This window comes from Pteronotus mesoamericanus, unplaced genomic scaffold (assembly GCF_021234165.1).
Source record: "Pteronotus mesoamericanus isolate MK-2021 breed Mesoamerican mustached bat unplaced genomic scaffold, CSHL_Meso_final scaffold_174, whole genome shotgun sequence".
NCBI lineage: Eukaryota > Metazoa > Chordata > Mammalia > Chiroptera > Mormoopidae > Pteronotus > Pteronotus mesoamericanus.
The window spans coordinates 46,847,848-46,867,925 of record NW_026555309.1 but is presented as its reverse complement, the minus strand read 5'-3'; the positions used below and the strand labels follow the sequence as shown (position 1 = coordinate 46,867,925).

Genomic DNA, 20,078 nt, shown 5'->3' with positions numbered 1-20,078 from the left:
ATTTATTTTTAGAGGGAGGGTAAGGGAAGGAGGGAGAGAGGGAGAGAAACATCCATGTGTGGCTGCCTCTCATGTACTCCCCACTGGGGACCTGGCCCACAACCCAAGCCTGTGCCCTGCCTGGGAATTGAACCAGCGACCTTCTGGTCTGTGGGCACTCAGTCCACTGAGCCACAGCAGCTGGGGCCCATGCACCCCCTTTTCACGCGACAATTCCAGTGCCCTCGTCAATGCAATCAGCTCCGCTTTCAGGGCAGAGGTTCCGGCGGCAGGGCCTTGGCCTCCGCTTCTCCGTCAGGAGGCGCACCTGCACGCCCCGCCTTCCTGCGTCCTTCGTCCACCTACCTGCTCCCCTCGGCACAGACAGCCCCGCCCGCCTCTTCTGCAGGGTGGTCCTGTCGGAGGGTCCCGCTAGAACACACGTCAGCACGGTCCCCGCGTGGCCTTGTGTCAGCGCAGCCCGGTCCCCCTTCCCCCGACCCCCTTTCCGTCCCGCCTCCTGACTGTGCGACCTCACCTGCAAGAAAACGACTCTAGCTACAGTTCCATACAGCAACCGAAAGGCCCACTCGGCGGCCAGCGCTCTCCTGGGTCTAGATGACACAATGCAAAAGCCAAACAGCATCACAATAAAAACCACTTTCTTTTTAGTCATAGGTTTGTCAGCGTAGGTCCGCCAATCAGCTGAAACTTGCCCCAAAGGGCTGTCTCCTGCAACGTAGGCCTTGCCCCGCATTCTCCCGGACAGAGCTCTGTCATATCACAAAAACCCGGAGGCACCTTAATTAAACCAGGAGACACCTTGTGACCAGGCAGAGCTCCGTAAACCAGACGGAACCTCCGTCAGTGACAACCTGACCGGGGGCTGTGACCTGAACCGGGAGCACAATGACTCGCAGGTGTGAAGACGCCAGGACGCACCGAGGGTCCCCACGTGAAATCACTTGGCAGCTGCTAGAGAATCTCCAAATCTGCACCCCCGGGTCCCCCAGGCGAGGCAGCCAGCGGGGCTCCCCACCCAACACCCAGACTTCCAAAGACAGTCCCAAAGTTCGTCCTGTCACGGAGTCACCAGAACATGGGACCGGAAAAGCCGGCATCTGTGCTGCCGGTCACTACCAGACCCGATAAGGAGGGGCAGGGACCGGGCCTGTGTGGGTGCCTTATTCAGACGGCTGGCGATCTGGGGAGACTGCGGGTCTGAACCCTAACAGACTGTCTTAAATTCCACTTTAAATCGACACTTTTTTTTTTTTTAAGACTTTATTTATTTTTAGAGAAGAAAAGGGAGGGAAAAGAGAGGGAGAGAAACATCCATGTGCGGTTGCCTCTCACACGCCCCCAACGGGGACCTGGCCCCCAACCCAGGCCTGCGCCCCGACTGGGAATCAAACCAGCGACCCTCTGGTTCGCAGGCCGGCGCTCGGTCCACTGAGCCGCACTAGCGGAGGCTAAACCGACCCTTTTTACAAGGAGAAGAAAAGTGTAGGTAAGGGGTTTGGAATTCAGGGGAAAAAGTTAACCAGATAGAAGCCGCAGTGCCCTTCCCTCAGCGCCCCGGGCGGTGGGCTTGTCCCCCTGGAGCGCAGAGGTGCAGGCACCGTCTCTGTCGCTTTCGGCCCCGGAGTCGGGGGGTGGGGAGGCCTCGCCTTCAGCACCTCGATCACTTTTTACACACATTGATTGCTAGCGTATTGGTGATTACCTGAAACTAAAACTTTTCCAACATTTGAGTCCCCCATCAAGACCACTTAAAAATTTGTGTTTCGATCCTCACCCAAGGACATTGTTCACTGCTCTCAGAGAAAGCGGGGGAGAGGGGTTAACGCGATGCGAGAGACGCCTCCGTGGCCGCCTCCTGTACACGCCCTGCCCGCCCTGCCGGGAACGGAACCCACAGCCTCCTCGTCGTGGGGAGCCACCCCAGCGGAGCCGCACCGGCCAGGGCTGGACAGACCCGTTCCGCAGGTGGGTGAGGTGGGCAGCAGGAAGGACCCCAGACGCAGGACGCGGCCCTTCACCTGATGCCCTGCCCCGGGTGCCACCAGGCGCTAAGGTCGGAGTCCCTGGACCCGGCCTCTGCTCCTGTGGAGCTTCTGCCCTGCCCCATCCGCACACCTGCAGGGCCCAGGGCCAGGGGCCTAGGGGTCATTGAACCAAGTGGGCGGCGCCCTCCGGAAGGCAGAGCTGAGCAGAAACCTGGCGGGGGCGTCGGCTGGTCCTGGGGCCTGCCCCTTCCCCCGGGTGCCAGCTAAGCAGAGATAAGGCCGGGGTCAAGGGTCTCTGCGGGAGCCTGTGGGGAGGGGCGGGGGCAGCTTCCTTCACTCCGCCTAACAGGCCAGAAACCCTCCCTTTGAAGGCCGACCAGGGTCGCAGGGCCTGCGCAGTGACACTGCAGTCACCCATCCCTCCGTCGGGGACGCCTGGCCTGTCCACGTTCCGCCTGCTGCGGCCACGGGTGTGTCTGAAGACGGGAGTGCCCGCGGGACTCCCTGGACGACAGGGCGACGCTGGCGGGGCCGGGGGCGGAGGCGGGGCCGGGGGCGGAGGCGGGGCCGGGGGCGGAGGCGGGGCCGAGGCGGCGGCAGGAGGACTAGCCCCGAGGCCCGGGGAGCTGCCCCGGCCGCGCCTCCAGGGCTCGGGCTGGGAGGGCAGGCCGGGCTGAGGCCTTGCTTGGAAGCTAATAGGCCCTTGAGGTAGCGGGGTGGCCGGAGGGGCAGCCTGGCCCCGGGGCTCCAGGCTGCCCAGCACAAGGCGGGCAGGGGATGGACAGAGGCCGGTTTGGGCTCAGCCTGCAGAACTGGGTGAACGGAGCCTGCACCCAGCTTCCCTCCTCGTTGACCCAGGTGCCCAGGAACCATCTGAACCCTGCCAGGCTCTTTCTGGCCCCTCCCCGGCCCCCTCCCCAGACGTCGCCCAGTGGTGCCGTCCCGCCTTTGGGTGTGGGTGAGGTGGGCGGCAGAAGCACTGCCCCACCGGGACGCTGTCCTGGCCAGCAGCCCTGCTCTGGGCGACGCCGGACGCGACAGAGCCCTCGGGCCGGGGTCCCGGTTGCCCTGGAGCTTCTGCCCCACCCCGAGCACACGCCACAGGGCTAGGGTCAGGGGTCAGGGGCCGCCCGGAGGCTCCGTCCAGAGGGCAAGGCTGCCCCTCCCCCAGACGCCAGCTCGGCAGAGAGGCGGCCGAGATAAGGTGGGGAGGGGGTCAAAGGCCTGGGGCAGGACACTGGGGGGAGGGGTGGGGCAGGGAGTCACACCCAAGAGCCCCTCCCCAGGTGCCACCAGGGGACAACCCGGGCTCCCAGTGAGGAATTTTCCCAGGAGGGTCTGGGGGCGGGGGCGTGACTCGCCAACAGGTTGGTGGTTCCGCAGACTTCAGGCCACCAGGCCCGAAAGGGAGACCCCCGCCCAGGGCCCGGGAGGAGAGGTCCAAGGCCCCGGGGGTCTCTGGGAAGGGGTGAAGGGGGCCCTTGGGGGAATGTCGGGGATGGGCCCACTGAGGACCGGGGTGGCACCGTGCAGCTCTGCCCCAGGGCTGTGGGAGCAGCAGGCAGGCAGGGGGCTGCCCAGCCCAGGGAAGGGGGCCGAGCCCTCCCCGCGACAGGCAGAGCTCCTGGCTTTGGAGAAGGTCTGCGGCTGGAATGCTGCACCGCGGTGCCTCCCGTCAGACAACCGTGCAGCCCAGCAGGAAGTGCCTGGGAGAGGTCCTGGCCCCGCCAGACACTGGCCCCAGCGGCTCTCAGCCCGCGGGCAGGGCCGCTGGTTTCAGGGAGGACCTGCCCCTGGAATGGTTAACCTGCAACTGCGCCGACAGCCAATCACAGAGCCCTGAAGGAAATACCTGGGAGAGATCCTACCCCTGGCCCCAGTCTGGGCCCAGCAGCCCTCTCTGCCCGCAGCCTGCCCTGTGCGGCCTCCTCCAGAGCACCGAGCGCCCGCGGCCTGGGCATGGCGGGCGCGGCCTGGCGGGAGCCCGGGCTGCTGCTGGCGGTGCTGGCGGTGACCGCGACGGCGGCCCAGCCTGCTCACCTGCTGACTCTGCTGTCTTCGGGCCAGGGTGTTCTGGACCGCGTGGCCCTGGGCAGCCTGTTAAATACACTGGCGGCCCGTGTGCACTGCACCTCAGGGCCGTGTGGAAAGGTAAGTGCCCCACCCGATGGGTCTCCCGTGGGGCCCAGCCCTCCCTGCCCCACCCCGAGGGCTGGGCAAACTCCAGGGGCGGGCAGAGGCCAAGTGGCCTAGTCCCATGGCCTGGCCTGTAGCCCTAGCCCACTCTCCTCCCCGGGGTGGGGGTGCCACAGTGGGGACCCACAGCTCCAGGATCCCAGGCCCCCTCACCCATCGGCCCCCAGGCAGTGCATCCAGGGAGAAGCCCTCTGAAAGGGGGGCCCACTGCCTGGGACCTGTGTGTGCGTGCAGCCTCGTAATCAAGGGGAGCGTGAGGGAGCTGCTGATGGGGGACCCGGGCCCCACTCACCTGCCTGCACCCGCAGTGCCTGTCTGTGGAAGCCCTCCTGGCCCTGGGCCCGCCTGAGGGGCCGGGGCTGGAGCCCCCACACATCGCCCGCCTCAGTGCGGCTGCCGCCCTCTACCTCAGCGACCCCGAAGGCACGTGTGAGGATGTGCGGGCTGGCCGCTGGGCCTCCCAGGCTGACCACCTCCTGGCCCTGCTCGAGGGCCCCGGGGCCCTGACCCCAGGCCTGAGCCGGCTGCTGCAGAGGATTCAGGGTCAGACCGCCAGCCAGCCCCCCGCAGAGGAGGTGAGGGCCCAGGCAGGCCGGACGGGGTGGAAGAGGCACGAGGACGGGGACTGGAGGGGGACCCATTCAGGCGGTTGCTCCTGGCTGTGCTGGGTAGAACGGTCCACTAATCCTTGCTACGTATCTGGGGGGGGTCTAGGGACACACTCAGGAGGGCGGGCTTGGCTGGGGGGTGGTCACAACGTATGTTCAGCACCAGGCTGCGCCGGGGCTTCAGAAGCCCCTGGAGGTGCACCGTCATTCCCTCACGGGGAGACGGCCGGGAGGCGGCTGGGGCCCCAGGGAGTAGCCCGGGGGTGGCAGCCGGGACCGGCTGCCCGGCGGCAGAAGGCCTGCGGTCCCAAGGAGGGGCGGGGCCCAGCGCAGCTCTTAGGTGAGCAGGAAGGGGCGGGGCTCCGAGGCAGCCACTCTGGGCTCCGTCCCGGGCTCACGGCCAGTCTGGGGGGCCGCTGGGGTGATGGCAGCGCTGGAGGCCAGGGGACCACACGGGGGGCGAAGCTGAGGCCGGGCTCCCCGCAGGCCTGTGTGGACGTGCCTCAGCTGCTGGACGAGGCGGCGGGGGCGGGGGCTCCCGGCAGCCCTGGCTTCGTGCTGGCTGCCCTGCTGGACCACGTCAGAAAGGGGTCCTGCTTCCACGCCCTGCCGACCCCCCAGTACTTTGTGGACTTCGTCTTCCGGCAGCACCACGGCGATGCCCCCAACATCACACTGGATGGTAGGGCCTGGGCCGGCCGCGGAGCAGGGCAGGTGCCCGGGGCCGGCCGGGCCAGGCCCACACAGACGGCGGTTCTGTCCCTTCTGCCAGAGCTGGCGGCCTTGATGCAGCACCTGGGGGTGGGCGGCGCGGCCGAGCCCCACGGGGACCACAGCGACGGTCATCGCCACCCCCCTCTGGAAAAGAGGGCCGACCTGGCCGCTCCCAGCAGCGGCCCCAGCGCGTGGGACGCGGTGAGCAGCCCGGTGCCGGGGGGAGAGGCGGGGCCTGTGGGCCTGTCGGTCCCTGACGCCGGGCCCTGCCGCCGGGCCCTGCCCCCTCCCAGGTGTGCCTGAGTGCCAGGGACGTGATGGCCGTGTACGGGCTGTCGGAGCAGACAGGGGTGGCCCCGGACGCCTGGGCCCGGCTGAGCCCGGCCCTGCTCCAGCAGCAGCTGAGTGGGGCCTGCAGCCTCCAGCCCAGCGGCCCCACCCAGGACCAGCTCAGCCAGGCGCAGAGTGAGTGCCTGTCTCTGTGCCCGGGGCGCCAGCCCAGGGCGGTGGGGCTTCCCAGGGCGGAGGTGTGGGTGCTGGGCTGGCGGGGGGAGGCGGGCAATGCGGGGGCGGCCTGGACGGAGGAGGAGGGAGCTCGGAGGGTGAGCAGAGGCCTGGCCAGCACCGGGGCGCCCGCAGCCCTGCCGAGCCCCTGCTCCCGTCCGGACCCTCCCGGCCTCCGCTCCGAAGGCGGAGGGGAGGCTCTCAGCCGGCCCGTTGCCCCCTCCGCGCCCCAGGGTACCTGTACGGCTCCCTGGCCACGCTGCTCATCTGCCTCTGCTCTGTCCTCGGCCTCCTGCTGCTCGTCTGCGTCGGCTGCAGCGCGGCCGCCCACTACGTCACCCAGACCTTCCTGGGCCTGGCCGTGGGCGCGCTCACCGGGGACGCCCTCCTGCACTTGACCCCGAAGGTCGGCCCCACCCCAGGGACTCCTGGGCGGCCTGGCCCTCCTCCCCCTCCCCCCGCCCGCTCTCCTGGGGCCCTTCCCCAAGCCCCAGCCCTGCTTTTTCATCTGTGGGAGGGGCCCTGAGGCAGCCCGCCCAGCACCCCCTCCCCGCCCCCCAGGTCCTGGGGCTGCACCAGCACAGCACGGACGACCGAGGCCCACAGCCCACCTGGCGCCTCCTGGTCGCAATAGGAGGCCTCTACACCTTCTTTCTGTTCGAGAAACTCTGCGACCTCTTGCTGCCCCTGGACCCAGAGGTCAGGCTTGCAGGGCCTGGCAGGGTGGGGCGTGGGGAGGGGGTGTGGCAGGCCCTGAGCTGTCGCCCGCTAGGCCCCGAAGGACGAGCCTTGCAGCCACGCTGGCCACAGCGGCCACAGCCACGGCACATCCCTGCAGCTGGCGCCCAGGGAGCTCCGGCCGCCCAAGCGGCCCCAGGACAGCTCCCGCGCAGACCTGGTGAGCACCCCCCCAGGCGTCCCCCCGCACGGTCCCCTTGCACGGCCCCTTCTAGTACCTGCACCCCCAGCTCCCACAGCAGGGCCCCTGCCCCTGGCCGCTGGGGCTGGTCTGGGGCCCCGGCCCCGCCTGCCTCTCCAGGGGCTCATTCATCTGGGCCGCTGGGTCCCCCCAGGTGGCGGAGGAGAGCCCTGAGCTGCTGAGCCCCGGGCCCCGGAAACTGAACCCAGGTAAGCCCTGGGGAGGCCCTAGGCGGTGGGGGCCAGGGGTTTGGAGGTGGCCAGGCTGACGTCGGCGCATGCCCACCGGACCCGCAGAACTCAGGCTGCTGCCCTACATGATCACTCTGGGCGACGGCCTGCACAACTTCGCGGACGGGCTGGCCTTGGGCGCCGCCTTCGCCTCCTCCTGGAAGACTGGGCTGGCCACGTCGCTGGCGGTGTTCTGCCACGAGGTGCCACACGAGCTGGGTGAGCCACGCGCCGCCGGCCGCCCTCCAGCGCGCGGCGTGCAGGGCGGAGCCCGTCGGGAGCGGCTGTCGGGAGGGGGCGGGGCCTGTCGGGACGCGCTCTCCGCCTGACCCGCTGCGCCGCCCTAGGGGACTTCGCGGCCCTGCTGCACGCCGGTCTGTCGGTGCCGCGGGCGCTGCTCCTGAACTTGGCCTCGGCGCTCACGGCCTTCTCTGGCCTCTACGTCGCGCTCGCGGCCGGTGTCGGCGAGGAGAGCGAGTCCTGGATCCTGGCGGTAGCCATCGGCCTCTTCCTCTACGTGGCGCTCTGCGACATGGTGAGGGCGAGGGCGCGGAGGGGCCGCCCCGGTGGGGCGCTGAGCGCCGGGCTGACCTCTGACCGACGCCGCCTCCTCAGCTCCCGGCCATGCTGCGCGTGCGGGACCGCCGGCCCTGGCTGCTCTTCCTGCTGCACAACGTGGGCCTGCTGGGCGGCTGGGCGATCCTGCTCCTGCTGTCCCTGTATGAGGACAGCTTCACCTTCTGACGCCTCCATCCCATTCTTGGGCCCCGAGTCGGACCCCTGCCTGCGCCGGCTCGGCCAGCCCCTTGGACCCGAACCAACAGCCGGGCACCCGGAGTGCCCGGGCCTCTGAGGCTCTCCCTCCCCCAGGCCCCAGCAGCTCTGCTTCAATAAAGACATCCCTGCCTGGGTCGCCCAGCCTGCTCTTCCTGCTGGGAGGGAAGGTTCTCCCACCAAGAAAGGCTGCGGAGCGCAGCCGTGCCTGGGGCCCTCGTGAGGAGCCAACAGAGCTCCGCGGAGGGGCTTCCAGGCAGCCGCGCCCCAGCCTCGGGCCTTCCCCAGCCCATCGCCCTTCCTCCGCTGGTGGAGGCAGGGGATCCCCCAGGCGGGCCCCCTCGGCCGTGCCCCTGCCAGCCCTGGGGCCTCCAGCCCCCCTGCCGCCGCCCTACGGACGCGGTCTCGCCACTTGTCAGGGCTCTTCCCGGGTGCCAGCCTCCCGTCTGACAGTCCCGTGGACGCACTCCGTTTTCACTGGTGCCCTGTGATGGGGGTGCCGTGACCGTCCACGTGACGTGGATGCTGAGGGTCAGTGTTCTCAGCAGGCTTTTGCTGCCTCCTCCAGCCTCCGCACAGTCCCGGCTTCAGGACCTAGGACTTCTGAAGGGGCCCCGCGTGGCTCAGGGGACACCCACACCTGCCTGGACATCCAAGTGGCCCCTTTGCGCACTGCTCCACGGTCCAGACTCGAGCCTTGTTGCTGGCCTGAGCACGTGGCCCGCCTTGCATGCAACACACACACACTTATATGCCACTTTCTCAGGTGTCACTGTCCTCGCTGGGTTTTTTTTGTGATTCTGTTTCTACGGCCCAGGCCCGTTCCCGTGTATCTGGGGCTACTCCCTACCAAGGGAGAGGAGGTCTTCGCTGTGCGAGCTCCTGGCCCTGGGATCCTGGAAGTGGGCGACGGTCCCAGGCCTGGGGCGCAAGCAAGATCAGGACAGAATGGCTGCGCTCAGGAGAGGGGTTCACGTGGAGGGGTGCGGGGGAGGGGTGACTGGCAAGCATGTGGCCCCAGGTGCCAGGGACTGGTCGCCTTCAGCGCCCAGGCTTTGGTGGCGATGGTGGTGGGGTCGCCCTGCAGAGGGGATGCAGAGCAGAGGCGGGACGCGGGATGTACCCAGAAAGCTTTCCCAGCCCGGGGCTGGTGGGGCCGCCTCCACACCGGGGCACCGGCCGCAGCGGGCCTGCCTCCCCGGCTCCACAAGGACGAGGCTCGCCTCGCTCACCCAGGGGCCAGCTTCTGGCACGACATCTCGTACCGCACGCGCCTCTGCCTGCGGGGAGCGGCTGCGCGCTGACCCCATCCTGCGTCAGGCAGGGGACCCAGCCGGCCCCGAGCCGTCGCGGCCCCGCCGCGCTTCCACCCTGCGGCCGCGCTCCCCCTCAGCGGGATCCGGGAATGCGGGCGAGCTCGGGAACTCGGAGCTCTAGACGCGGAGCCGCGAGGCTTTCCGGCTGCTCGCGGCCACCAGGGGCCACTGTCGCCCTCGCGGCCGCTCCACCGAGGCGCCACTGCGCAGGCTCACGAACCCGGAACCTCCACGCTCAGTTTCCGGGCCCGGCCGGACCGCGTTCACTGCCGTCCCTGTCCCCCGCGAGCCGGCTCCAACGGCCAGGCGGGCGGCGGTCGCCGGCGACCCGCACAGTCTGTCGCCTTCGGTTCCGCGCAGCCCGGGCTCGGCGCCATGTACGCCGTGTACAAGCAGGCGCACCCGCCCACCGGGCTCGAGTTCTCCATGTACTGCAACTTCTTCAACAACAGCGAGCGCAACCTCGTGGTGGCCGGGACCTCGCAGCTCTACGTGTACCGCCTGAACCGCGACGCCGAGGTAGGCCTGCGCCGCGCCGTCTGCCGCCGCTCGCGGAGGCGGGTGCCCAGGTGCAGAGCCGGAAGCCGGCCGGTCTGCGGCGCGCGAGCGGGACGTGCCCCCGGCGCCCCGGCGCCTCTCTGCAGCTGTGGGCATGCGCCCTGCCCTCGTGCATCCTATTTGCTCTTTTGTTTTCCTAGCAAATTAAACGTAGGAATACCTGCTGTGGGCTAGATAGTAGGGATACCGTGGTGAACAAAATCGGAAAAAAACGGGCTGGGGGGACTTCCTTTACATAAGGACACACCTTTCAGCACACTTGTAGATTTCAGCAAGTGCCACGGAGGAAACAGGTCATGAAGGAGGCAGTGCCAGGAAATTGTCGGGAGAGAACATTGTGGCAAAGGGAACGGGCTGGAGTTAGGATGACAGCCTGTTGGGCGCAATTTTAGTGAAGTGCAATGAGCTCATCAATAGAGGAAATCGAAGGGTGCTTTTGTTGCTGGAGGTTGAGCGCTGGTCCAGGAAGGCTTCTTGCAGGAGGCGGCAGCTTATATGTTCTTGAAGGGAGGAGCAAGGCGTAGCCAGGCTCAGGGGGGGCGGTGGAGGATGCCCCAGGCAATAGGAACGCCCGTGCGGAAGCCCAGACCGGTGAGGGCGGGGAGGGCGTGCAAAGCTGGACTGGGATGGAGAGCGGAGGGAAGAGTTGGTCCAGGGCGCTCGGGCAGCCCTCGGAAGGGGATTTGTGCACAGGGAAGGAAGGGATGGAGCAGGAACTGGCAGGACAAGGTTCTTTTCAAAAGTGAGCAGACAGCAGCAGGCTTGTGCATGGAGGGAGCGAGCCGTGGGTGCCGGGTTTGGGGGCCACAGCCCACCACGCCCTAAGGGAGCTTTTTACGTCCTTAAAGAATTGTGAAAAGTTCCAAAGGAGAATCCTCAACAGACTAGATGTGATTGCAAAGCTAAGTCAGGTATTTGCTCTCTGGTCCTTTCCAAGGAAGTTTGCCACCTCTCACACCAGAGAGTGAGGTGTGGGGGCCCGAAGAGAGGCAGAGCGGGAGCTGGACAGGGGCTTTGAGTGGGCGAGAGGGTTTGGGACCAGTCAGCCGTGGATCGGGACAGCCTGTCCTGAGGCTTCAGACCACCTCTGTTGCCGTGGTCGTGCACGTCTGCGGGCCAGGAGTCTGGATGGGGCGCAGGCTGGCCCGTGGGTCGCCTGGCCTCTGCTCGGAGGTGGGACAGAGGACGGAGCAGCCGTGCGGGGCGGGGGTGGGGGCGTTGCCAGGGGCAGGTGTAGTGTGACAACCAGCCACACGAAAGGCCCCTAAGGGACAGAAGCCCATATAGCACTGAACTGAAATTAGTAAAAGTCCCAAGTAAACAGAAAATACATCATGGTTGCAAATGGGAAGTCTCATCACAGAGGTTTCAGCTGTTCCCAGATTAAATCATAAATTTGCTGTTCTTTGTCTCAAAGTCGCAGTAAGGTTCTTCACTAGATTAGTAATCCGATTCTCAAGTTTACATGAAAGAGCCAAAAATTAAGTACATGCAAGGTCCTTTTAAACACAAACAAGGTGGGCCACGTGCCTGGCTGGATTTTCAAGGATTGTGTGTGTGTGTCTTCATTTCAAAGCCGCGTTATTAGGTACATTTAAGACAAACATAGAATACTGGTTTACTGTTTTCAAAATGTGTTTTAGTTTTGAACTGACCTTTTCGTCGTGGAATGTCGCTTTTCATTGCTAGCGCTTCTTGTCTCAAGATCCATTTTGCCCAGTAGTAACGTGGCTGCCCCGGCTTTCTTTATTTTAAGTCATTGTACGGGATGTCTTTTTAAAATCTGAGTTGGTTGTTCGTTATTCTGGTGGCTTCGGTCTTCTCACTGGAATGTCTGTCTACACAGGACGTGACTCTTGTGTAATCCAGTCTGAGTGACGGTCTTACTCTGTCTCTCTGCTTGTTCCTTTATTTCTTCCTGGTTTCTTCTTCGCAGCTTTGTTCTGGATTAATCAGGGGTTTTCATTTTATTTTATCTTCTCTGTTGGCTCTTAGTTGTGTTTTGTGTCATTTTTCTTACTAGCTACGTTAGATGACCACAGGCCTTCTCGGTTTATGGCACAAAACTGGTGCTCTCGCCCCAAATGAGGGAGCGCTGGTCTTGCCCCGGCCCGGTGCGTGCCCGTGGCCTTTGTTCTGTGGTCCCGTGTGTCACGTCTGTGGGGGTGGAGCCAGGCAGCTTCGGGTGCACAGGGCGCTGCCCAGCCTCCGCCGCTGCGTGCGCCCAGCTTGGGCCGGGCGGGCTCCCCAGGAGAAACCCGCGGCCAGGTCGGGGCCCCGGGTTGAGTGCGACTTTGAGCACGTGGCAGGGGTGCACGTGGCCTCTCCAGAAGAGACACAGGGCTCCCCTGAGAGTTTGGTTGGGGCGGCTGGGGGCAGGGCCAGCCCTGGGCCGTTTTTCCCCTTGTCCCTCCACGAGGGAGCCATCCGTGGCCGCAGCGTGTCTCTCCCCTGCCCCCCCCAGGCACCGACCAAGAACGACAGGAGCACAGGTGAGAGCACGAGAGGCCGCCCTGGCTGTGTGCGGGGTGGGGCGGGCAGCGGGGGCAGGAGATCCCGACCTGTGCCCGCCTCCTGCCCCAGAGGGGAAGGCCCACAGGGAGCACCGGGAAAAGCTGGAGCTGGTGGCTTCCTTCTCCTTCTTCGGCAACGTCATGTCCATGGCCAGCGTGCAGCTGGCAGGCGCCAAGCGGGACGCCCTGCTGCTGAGCTTCAAGGATGCCAAGGTGGGCGGTGGGCTTGGCGGGGGTCCGGGGCCCGGCGGCGGGCGGCGGGCAGTGGGCGGCCAGCTGGGCAGGGCTGCGGTGGGCAGGCCACGGGTCTGACCTGCTGTCCCCAGCTTTCGGTGGTAGAGTACGACCCAGGCACCCATGACCTGAAGACCCTGTCGCTGCACTACTTCGAGGAGCCGGAGCTTCGGGTAGGGTCCGGCTGCGCCCCTGCCCTGCCTGCTCTCCTCTCCCCCTCCTGCCCCAGCCCGCGCCCCCCCCCGGCCCCGCTACCCTCGGGGTCGCCCGCCTGCCGCACAGTCACCCTGTTGGCCCTTTGCCCCCAGGACGGCTTCGTGCAGAACGTGCACACGCCGCGGGTGCGTGTGGACCCCGACGGGCGCTGCGCTGCCATGCTCATCTACGGCACCCGGCTGGTGGTCCTGCCCTTCCGCAGGGAGAGCCTGGCCGAGGAACACGAGGGGCTCATGGGCGAGGGGTGAGTGCGGGGCGGGGAGAGGCGCCTGCGCCTGGGCTGCCCTCTGCCTTCCGCCTTCCGCCTTCCGCCCGCTGAACGCCCGGCCCCCCAGGCAGAGGTCCAGCTTCCTGCCCAGCTACATCATCGACGTGCGGGCTCTGGACGAGAAGCTGCTCAACATCGTCGACCTGCAGTTCCTGCACGGCTACTACGAGCCCACCCTGCTCATCCTGTTTGAGCCCAACCAGACCTGGCCTGGGTGAGGCCCCTCTGCGGGCGGCTCCTTGGGGGAGGCGCAGGGGCGGGGACCCTCGCTGACGCCCTCGCTGCGGCCCCAGGCGGGTGGCTGTGCGGCAGGACACGTGCTCCATCGTGGCCATCTCCCTGAACATCACGCAGAAGGTCCACCCCGTCATCTGGTCGCTCACCAGCCTGCCCTTCGACTGCACCCAGGCCCTCGCCGTGCCCAAGCCCATAGGTGAGGGGGGCGGGGGGGCGGGGGGGGCGGGGGACAGAGCGCCCGAGCGCGGCCCACCGACCTGACCTCCTGCAGGTGGGGTGGTGATCTTTGCCGTCAACTCGCTGCTGTACCTCAACCAGAGTGTCCCCCCGTACGGCGTGGCCCTCAACAGCCTCACCTTGGGCACCACTGCCTTCCCGCTGCGTGAGTGTGGGCGGGGCGCCGCCCGGCGGGGGTGGGGCGGGGCTGCGGGCCCGCCTAATGTCCCCGCTGAACAGGCACCCAGGAGGGCGTGAGGATCACCCTCGACTGCGCCCAGGCGGCCTTCATCTCCTACGATAAGATGGTCATCTCCCTCAAGGGCGGAGAGATGTGAGTCTCCCCGCGGCGCGCCCTGTGCCCCTTGGGGGGCCGGCCCCCAGCCCCCGGAGCCCTGCCCCCAGCTCAGTGTCCCCCCGCCCGCAGCTACGTGCTGACCCTCATCACCGACGGCATGCGCAGCGTCCGCGCCTTCCACTTCGACAAGGCTGCCGCCAGTGTGCTCACCAGCAGCGTGAGTGGGGGCCGGGGGTGGGCCTGGGGCCGGGGCGGGGCCGGGCCGGCACCCTCACCACCCGCCCCTCCCTCAGATGGTCACCATGGAGCCTGGGTACCTGTTCCTGGGCTCTCGCCTGGGCAACTCCCTCCTTCTCAAGTACACGGAGAAGCTGCAGGAGGCCCCAGCCAGCACCGCCCGTGAGGCTGCTGACAAGGTGGGCGCCCAGGGCTGTCCGTGGCGGGGTGTCCGACACTTGGGCGTCTCTGGGCCGCGCGTTGAATGCATGGCGACACACAATCACAAAAAAACTTCCTAGCGTTTTAAGTAAATTTACGATGTTGGGTCGGGCGCGCTCACAGCCGCCCTGGGCTGCGCGTGTCCAGCCTCCGTGGGGAGACTGCACGGGGGTGGGGGGTCCTCGGCGCCGCTCACTGTCCTCCTGCCTCACAGGACGAGCCTTCGTCCAAGAAGAAGCGCGTGGACTCCACAGTGGGCTGGTCAGGTGAGGGCCAGGGGCCGGCAGGGGCGGGGCTAAGGGTGCAAGGCCAGGGGCCCTGGGCGGCTCAGGCGGGCTCCCTTGTGCTTCAGGGGGCCAGTCGGTGCCGCAGGACGAGGTGGACGAGATCGAGGTGTACGGCAGCGAGGCCCAGTCAGGCACGCAGCTGGCTACTTACTCCTTTGAGGTGAGGTTGTGCCCAGAGGGGCCCCACCCGGGCCGGCCCACCCCCCTCACCGCTGCTGTGCCCCCAGGTGTGCGACAGCATCCTCAACATCGGGCCCTGTGCCAACGCCGCCATGGGCGAGCCCGCCTTCCTGTCTGAAGAGGTGCCCGCTGTGGGCGGGGGGGACGGGCGGGGGACGGGGCAGTGTGTGTAGGGCCTGTCTTCACCTCGGGCCCCCCCCCCCCCCGCAGTTTCAGAACAGCCCTGAGCCGGACCTGGAGATTGTGATGTGCTCTGGCTACGGCAAGAACGGGGCCCTCTCGGTGCTGCAGGTAGGTGGGCGGTGGCGGGGGAGGTGCCCCCAGGGGACCTGGGTGAGAGACCCACCCCCATGTCCTTCCAGAAGAGCATCCGGCCCCAGGTGGTGACGACCTTTGAACTTCCGGGCTGCTATGACATGTGGACGGTGGTCGCCCCCCTGCGCAGGGAGCAGGTACGGGCCACCCGCGCTGCACGAGGGCCCCGGGGACGGTGACCGGGCTCTGTTCGCACGAGGCCTGGGGGCGGCCACCGGGAGAGCTTGCTCGGGCTTGCCTGCGGGGTCACCCGCCCCCCAAGCACCCCTGGCTGGTCCGGGGGACTGGTGTTCTTTCTGCCCCTCATCACAGGAGGAGACCCCCAAGGGCGAGGGTGCAGAGCAGGAGCCCGGCGCCCCCGAAGCAGAGGACGACGGGCGGAGACACGGGTTCCTGATTCTGAGCCGGGAGGACTCCACCATGGTGCGGGGCCCGTGGGCAGCGGGGCTGCCGGGGGGGGGGGGCCCGGCGGCCGGGGTGCGCCTCACCCCTGCCTCCCACAGATCCTGCAGACCGGGCAGGAGATCATGGAGCTGGACACCAGTGGCTTTGCCACACAAGGCCCCACGGTCTTTGCTGGCAACATTGGGGACAATCGCTACATCGTTCAAGTGTCACCACTGGGCATCCGCCTGCTGGAAGGAGGTGGGCAGGGCAGGCGGGCGAGCCGGCGGGCGGGGGCCGGGGGTGGGGGCGCACTGACCGCCCTGTGCCCGCAGTGAACCAGCTGCACTTCATCCCCGTGGACCTGGGGTCCCCCATCGTGCAGTGCGCTGTGGCCGACCCCTGCGTGGTCATCATGAGCGCCGAGGGCCACGTCACCATGTTCCTGCTCAAGAGCGACTCCTACGGGGGCCGCCACCACCGGCTGGCGCTGCACAAGCCCCCGCTGCACCACGTAGGTCCCCTCCCCCGGCCCCGCCGCCGCCCCGCCCCGCCCCCAGCCCTGAGCCCACCTGTCCCCCACAGCAATCCAAGGTGATCGCCATGTGTGTGTACCGGGATGTCAGCGGCATGTTCACCACCGAGAGCCGCCTGGGCGGGGCCCGTGACGAGCTCGGGGGCCGCAGCGGCTCCGAGGCCGAGGGCCAGGGCGCGGAGACCAGGTGCGCCGGGCGCCAGGGTGCGGGGGCGGGGCCCCGGGGGCGCGCTGCCCGTGACACGTGCCCTCCCCAGCCCCACAGTGGACGACGAGGAGGAGATGCTGTACGGCGACTCGGGCTCCCTCTTCAGCCCCAGCAAGGAGGAGGCCCGCAGGAGCAGCCAGCCCCCGGCCGACCGGGACCCTGCCCCCTTCCGGGCCGAGCCCACCCACTGGTGCCTGCTGGTGCGGGAGAACGGAACCATGGAGGTGGGTGGCGCGCGGCACCTGCACAACAGCCCGCTCCGCGCCCCGCGCCCCGCCTTCGCCAACCTGCGCTCCCCCCCACAGATCTACCAGCTCCCCGACTGGCGGCTGGTGTTCCTGGTGAAGAACTTCCCGGTGGGGCAGCGGGTCCTGGTGGACAGCTCCTTCGGCCAGCCGACCACGCAGGGCGAGGCCCGCAAGGAGGAGGCCACACGCCAGGGGGAGCTGCCGCTCGTCAAGGAAGTGCTGCTGGTGGCGCTGGGGAGCCGCCAGAGCAGGCCCTACCTGCTGGTGAGCCCAGGCCGCAGGCGTCTGCCCTCCCTGCCCCCGGCGCCCGCGCGTCCCGGCCCCCTGGTGACGCGACGCTGTCCCCAGGTACACGTGGACCAAGAGCTGCTCATCTACGAGGCCTTCGCCCACGACTCGCAGCTCGGCCAGGGAAACCTTAAAGTTCGCTTCAAGAAGGTGCGGTGGCGACCGTGGGGGTGCGGGGCTGCAGGGGCGGGGACCCGGTGCTCATAGCAACCCCCACCCTAGGTTCCCCATAACATCAACTTCCGAGAGAAGAAGCCAAAGCCGTCCAAGAAGAAGGCGGATGGCGGCAGCGCGGAGGAGGGGGCCGGGGCCCGAGGGCGAGTCGCGCGGTTCCGCTACTTCGAGGACATTTACGGCTACTCGGGGGTGAGCAGGCGGCTTTGCGGGAGCCGGGCTGGAGCGGCGGGGACCTCACCCCAGCCGCCTCCTCACGGTGCTGCCCCCAGGTGTTCATCTGCGGCCCCTCGCCCCACTGGCTTCTGGTGACCGGCCGGGGGGCCCTGCGGCTGCACCCCATGGGCATCGACGGCCCCATCGACTCTTTTGCCCCGTTCCACAACGTCAACTGCCCCCGCGGCTTCCTGTACTTCAACAGACAGGTGGGCCCTGAAGCGAGGCCCCTGGAGACCAGGGGAGGGGGGTCCAGAGGCCGTGGGGCCAAGGCGAGATGTGGGGCTGAGCGCCGGGAAGGGGCGGAGGACGGGGGGGCGGGGTTCGCGGCACCTGCCTGGGCCGCCGGGACGTGGTCCCTGTCCCTGCTCTGGGAGCCGGGCCCCCGGCTCTGCCTGTGGGGACGCGGGACTCCCTGGCAGAGGTGCTTGCCTTCTCTGTGCCCCACTTTCCTCATCTGTGTCATCCAGAGTCTAGCAGTGCCCCCAGGACCACTCCGGGAGCTCGGTGTTCCTGGTGCCGGCGCCCCCAGAACTGGGGCAGGCGGGGGGGGCGGGCCGGGGCCCCCTCGCCGTCCGCAGACCAAGCGTGGCCGCCCTCGGCCTCCCGGGCCTCAACCGCAGCCGTGGCCGACACCCCGCCCTGGGCGAGCCTGGGTCGGGGGTGGGGGCACAGGCAGCTCCAACTCCACCGAGGGCCGGCCCCAGTGACCCTGTGGGCCGGGGTCGCCTGTGCTCTCAGCGGGCACCTGGTCTCACTGGCCCCCCCCCCCCAGGGCGAGCTGAGGATCAGCGTCCTGCCTGCCTACCTGTCCTACGACGCCCCGTGGCCTGTCAGGAAGATCCCGCTGCGCTGCACGGCCCACTACGTGGCCTACCACGTGGAGTCCAAGGTCTGAGCCCCCTGCAAGGCCAGGGCCCCCCGGGCCTGGTCTCTGGTGTTGACGCCCTCCGTCCCCCCAGGTCTATGCCGTGGCCACCAGCACCAACACGCCCTGCACCCGCATCCCGCGCATGACGGGCGAGGAGAAAGAGTTTGAGACCATCGAGAGAGGTAGGGGGCGCCCGCGCGGGGCCCGCCTTGGGGGCCGCCCTTCCCTGACCTGCACCCTGTCTCTGCAGACGACCGGTACATCCACCCCCAGCAGGAGGCCTTCTCCATCCAGCTCATCTCCCCGGTCAGCTGGGAGGCCATTCCCAACGCCAGGCAAGGCTGGGCTGGCGCGGGGGCGGGGGCCGGGGGCACGGGCGGCCAGGGGCTGCGTCCTGACCCCACCGCCTGCAGGATCGAGCTGGAGGAGTGGGAGCACGTGACCTGCATGAAGACGGTGTCGCTGCGCAGCGAGGAGACCGTGTCAGGCCTCAAGGGCTACGTGGCCGCCGGGACCTGCCTCATGCAGGGGGAGGAGGTCACCTGCCGTGGGCGGGTAAGTGGCTGGCGGGCGGCAGCAGGCACGCCGCAGCCCCTCTGTGGTCCCCTCAGGTCACCAGCTGCCCACCCCCCGCCCCCAGATCCTGATCATGGATGTGATCGAGGTGGTGCCTGAGCCTGGCCAGCCCCTGACCAAGAACAAGTTCAAGGTCCTGTACGAGAAGGAGCAGAAGGGGCCTGTGACCGCCTTGTGCCACTGCAACGGCCACCTGGTGTCCGCCATCGGCCAGAAGGTGAGTCTCTGCCCCGCCCGGCCTATCGCCCCGCCCAGCCACAGGCGCCGGCTGCCACCTCTCCCCTCCGCAGATCTTCCTGTGGAGCCTGCGTGCCAGCGAGCTGACAGGTATGGCCTTCATCGACACCCAGCTGTACATCCACCAGATGATCAGCGTGAAGAACTTCATCCTGGCTGCGGACGTCATGAAGAGCATCTCACTGCTGCGCTACCAGGAGGACAGCAAGACCCTGAGCCTTGTGTCCAGGGTACCTGCGGGGCTGGCTCCCGCTGCGGGGGGTCCCTGGCCCTGTGCCCACCCTGACACCTCCTTCCCCGCTCCCAGGACGCCAAGCCCCTGGAAGTGTACAGCGTGGACTTCATGGTGGACAACGCCCAGCTGGGCTTCCTGGGTGAGTGCAGGGCCTGGGCGGAGGGCCCCCAGGCTGTGGGGCAGGCAGGACTGACCCTGGGCTGTGTTCGCAGTGTCTGACCGTGACCGCAACCTGATGGTGTACATGTACCTGCCGGAGGGTGAGTGCCCCCTGACCCCGGGCGGGGGCCGGGCGGGGCCGGCCAGCCCTGACCCGAGGCCCCCGTGTCCCCTGCCCCCCAGCCAAGGAGAGCTTCGGCGGCATGCGCCTGCTGCGCCGCGCCGACTTCCATGTGGGCGCCCACGTGAACACCTTCTGGAGGACCCCGTGCCGGGGCGCCGCCGAGGGGCCCAGCAAGAAGTCAGTCGTGTGGGAGAACAAGCACATCACGTGGTTTGGTGTGTGCCTGCCAGGGAGGGCGTGCGTGGCGGGCGGGCGGTGCTGGGGCCGCTGGGCTCATGCCGTGTCCCCGCAGCCACACTGGACGGCGGCATCGGGCTCCTGCTGCCCATGCAGGAGAAGACCTACCGGCGGCTGCTGATGCTGCAGAACGCACTGACCACCATGCTGCCCCACCACGCCGGCCTCAACCCCCGCGCCTTCCGGTGAGCACTGCCCCCGCCCCGCTGCCTCCTGCTAGGCCCACCCAGCTCCCCGCCACCTAACGCCTCCCTAGGATGCTGCACGTGGACCGGCGGACCCTGCAGAATGCTGTGCGGAACATCCTGGACGGAGAACTGCTCAACCGCTACCTGTACCTGAGCACCATGGAGCGCAGCGAGCTGGCCAAGAAGATCGGCACCACGCCAGACATCGTGAGTGGCCCGCCCGCCCCGCCGCCCCCTGCCCTGCTCCAGCCCCGCCCCCTCACCTGCTCTGCTCCCCACAGATCCTGGACGACCTGCTGGAGACAGACCGTGTCACTGCCCACTTCTAGACCCTCGGATACGGCCACAGCCCCACCCCTTTTTTTGTACAAAACACAGATGATTTGTTT

The 20,078-nt window shown here is 67.8% G+C and overlaps 2 protein-coding genes across 2 annotated transcripts; both read left to right on the top strand.

Annotated features, from left to right (window-relative positions):
• Positions 1-3,947: 3,947 nt before the first annotated feature.
• Positions 3,948-7,903, top strand: SLC39A4 (solute carrier family 39 member 4). Its single transcript, XM_054590624.1, has 12 exons — positions 3,948-4,139; positions 4,493-4,759; positions 5,279-5,474; positions 5,565-5,707; positions 5,800-5,971; positions 6,244-6,416; positions 6,572-6,709; positions 6,783-6,908; positions 7,084-7,138; positions 7,226-7,378; positions 7,507-7,694; positions 7,775-7,903. Exons 1-12 carry the CDS (start codon positions 3,948-3,950, stop codon positions 7,901-7,903), a joined length of 1,932 nt encoding a protein of 643 aa, XP_054446599.1.
• Positions 7,904-9,520: 1,617 nt separating this feature from the next.
• Positions 9,521-20,064, top strand: CPSF1 (cleavage and polyadenylation specific factor 1). The gene is made up of 37 exons (XM_054590590.1): positions 9,521-9,768; positions 12,272-12,299; positions 12,391-12,533; positions 12,647-12,727; positions 12,863-13,014; positions 13,106-13,252; positions 13,332-13,471; positions 13,547-13,657; positions 13,732-13,825; positions 13,919-14,006; positions 14,083-14,205; positions 14,442-14,493; positions 14,580-14,674; positions 14,742-14,816; positions 14,905-14,985; positions 15,057-15,146; positions 15,322-15,432; positions 15,513-15,654; positions 15,729-15,907; positions 15,979-16,115; positions 16,186-16,360; positions 16,442-16,648; positions 16,733-16,822; positions 16,895-17,038; positions 17,119-17,271; positions 17,838-17,954; positions 18,025-18,115; positions 18,184-18,268; positions 18,347-18,488; positions 18,574-18,726; positions 18,800-18,976; positions 19,054-19,120; positions 19,194-19,241; positions 19,324-19,479; positions 19,557-19,686; positions 19,758-19,896; positions 19,971-20,064. The coding sequence occupies exons 1-37, from the start codon at positions 9,625-9,627 to the stop codon at positions 20,016-20,018; spliced, it is 4,335 nt and encodes a 1,444-aa protein (XP_054446565.1). The 5' UTR covers positions 9,521-9,624; the 3' UTR covers positions 20,019-20,064.
• Positions 20,065-20,078: the final 14 nt, after the last annotated feature.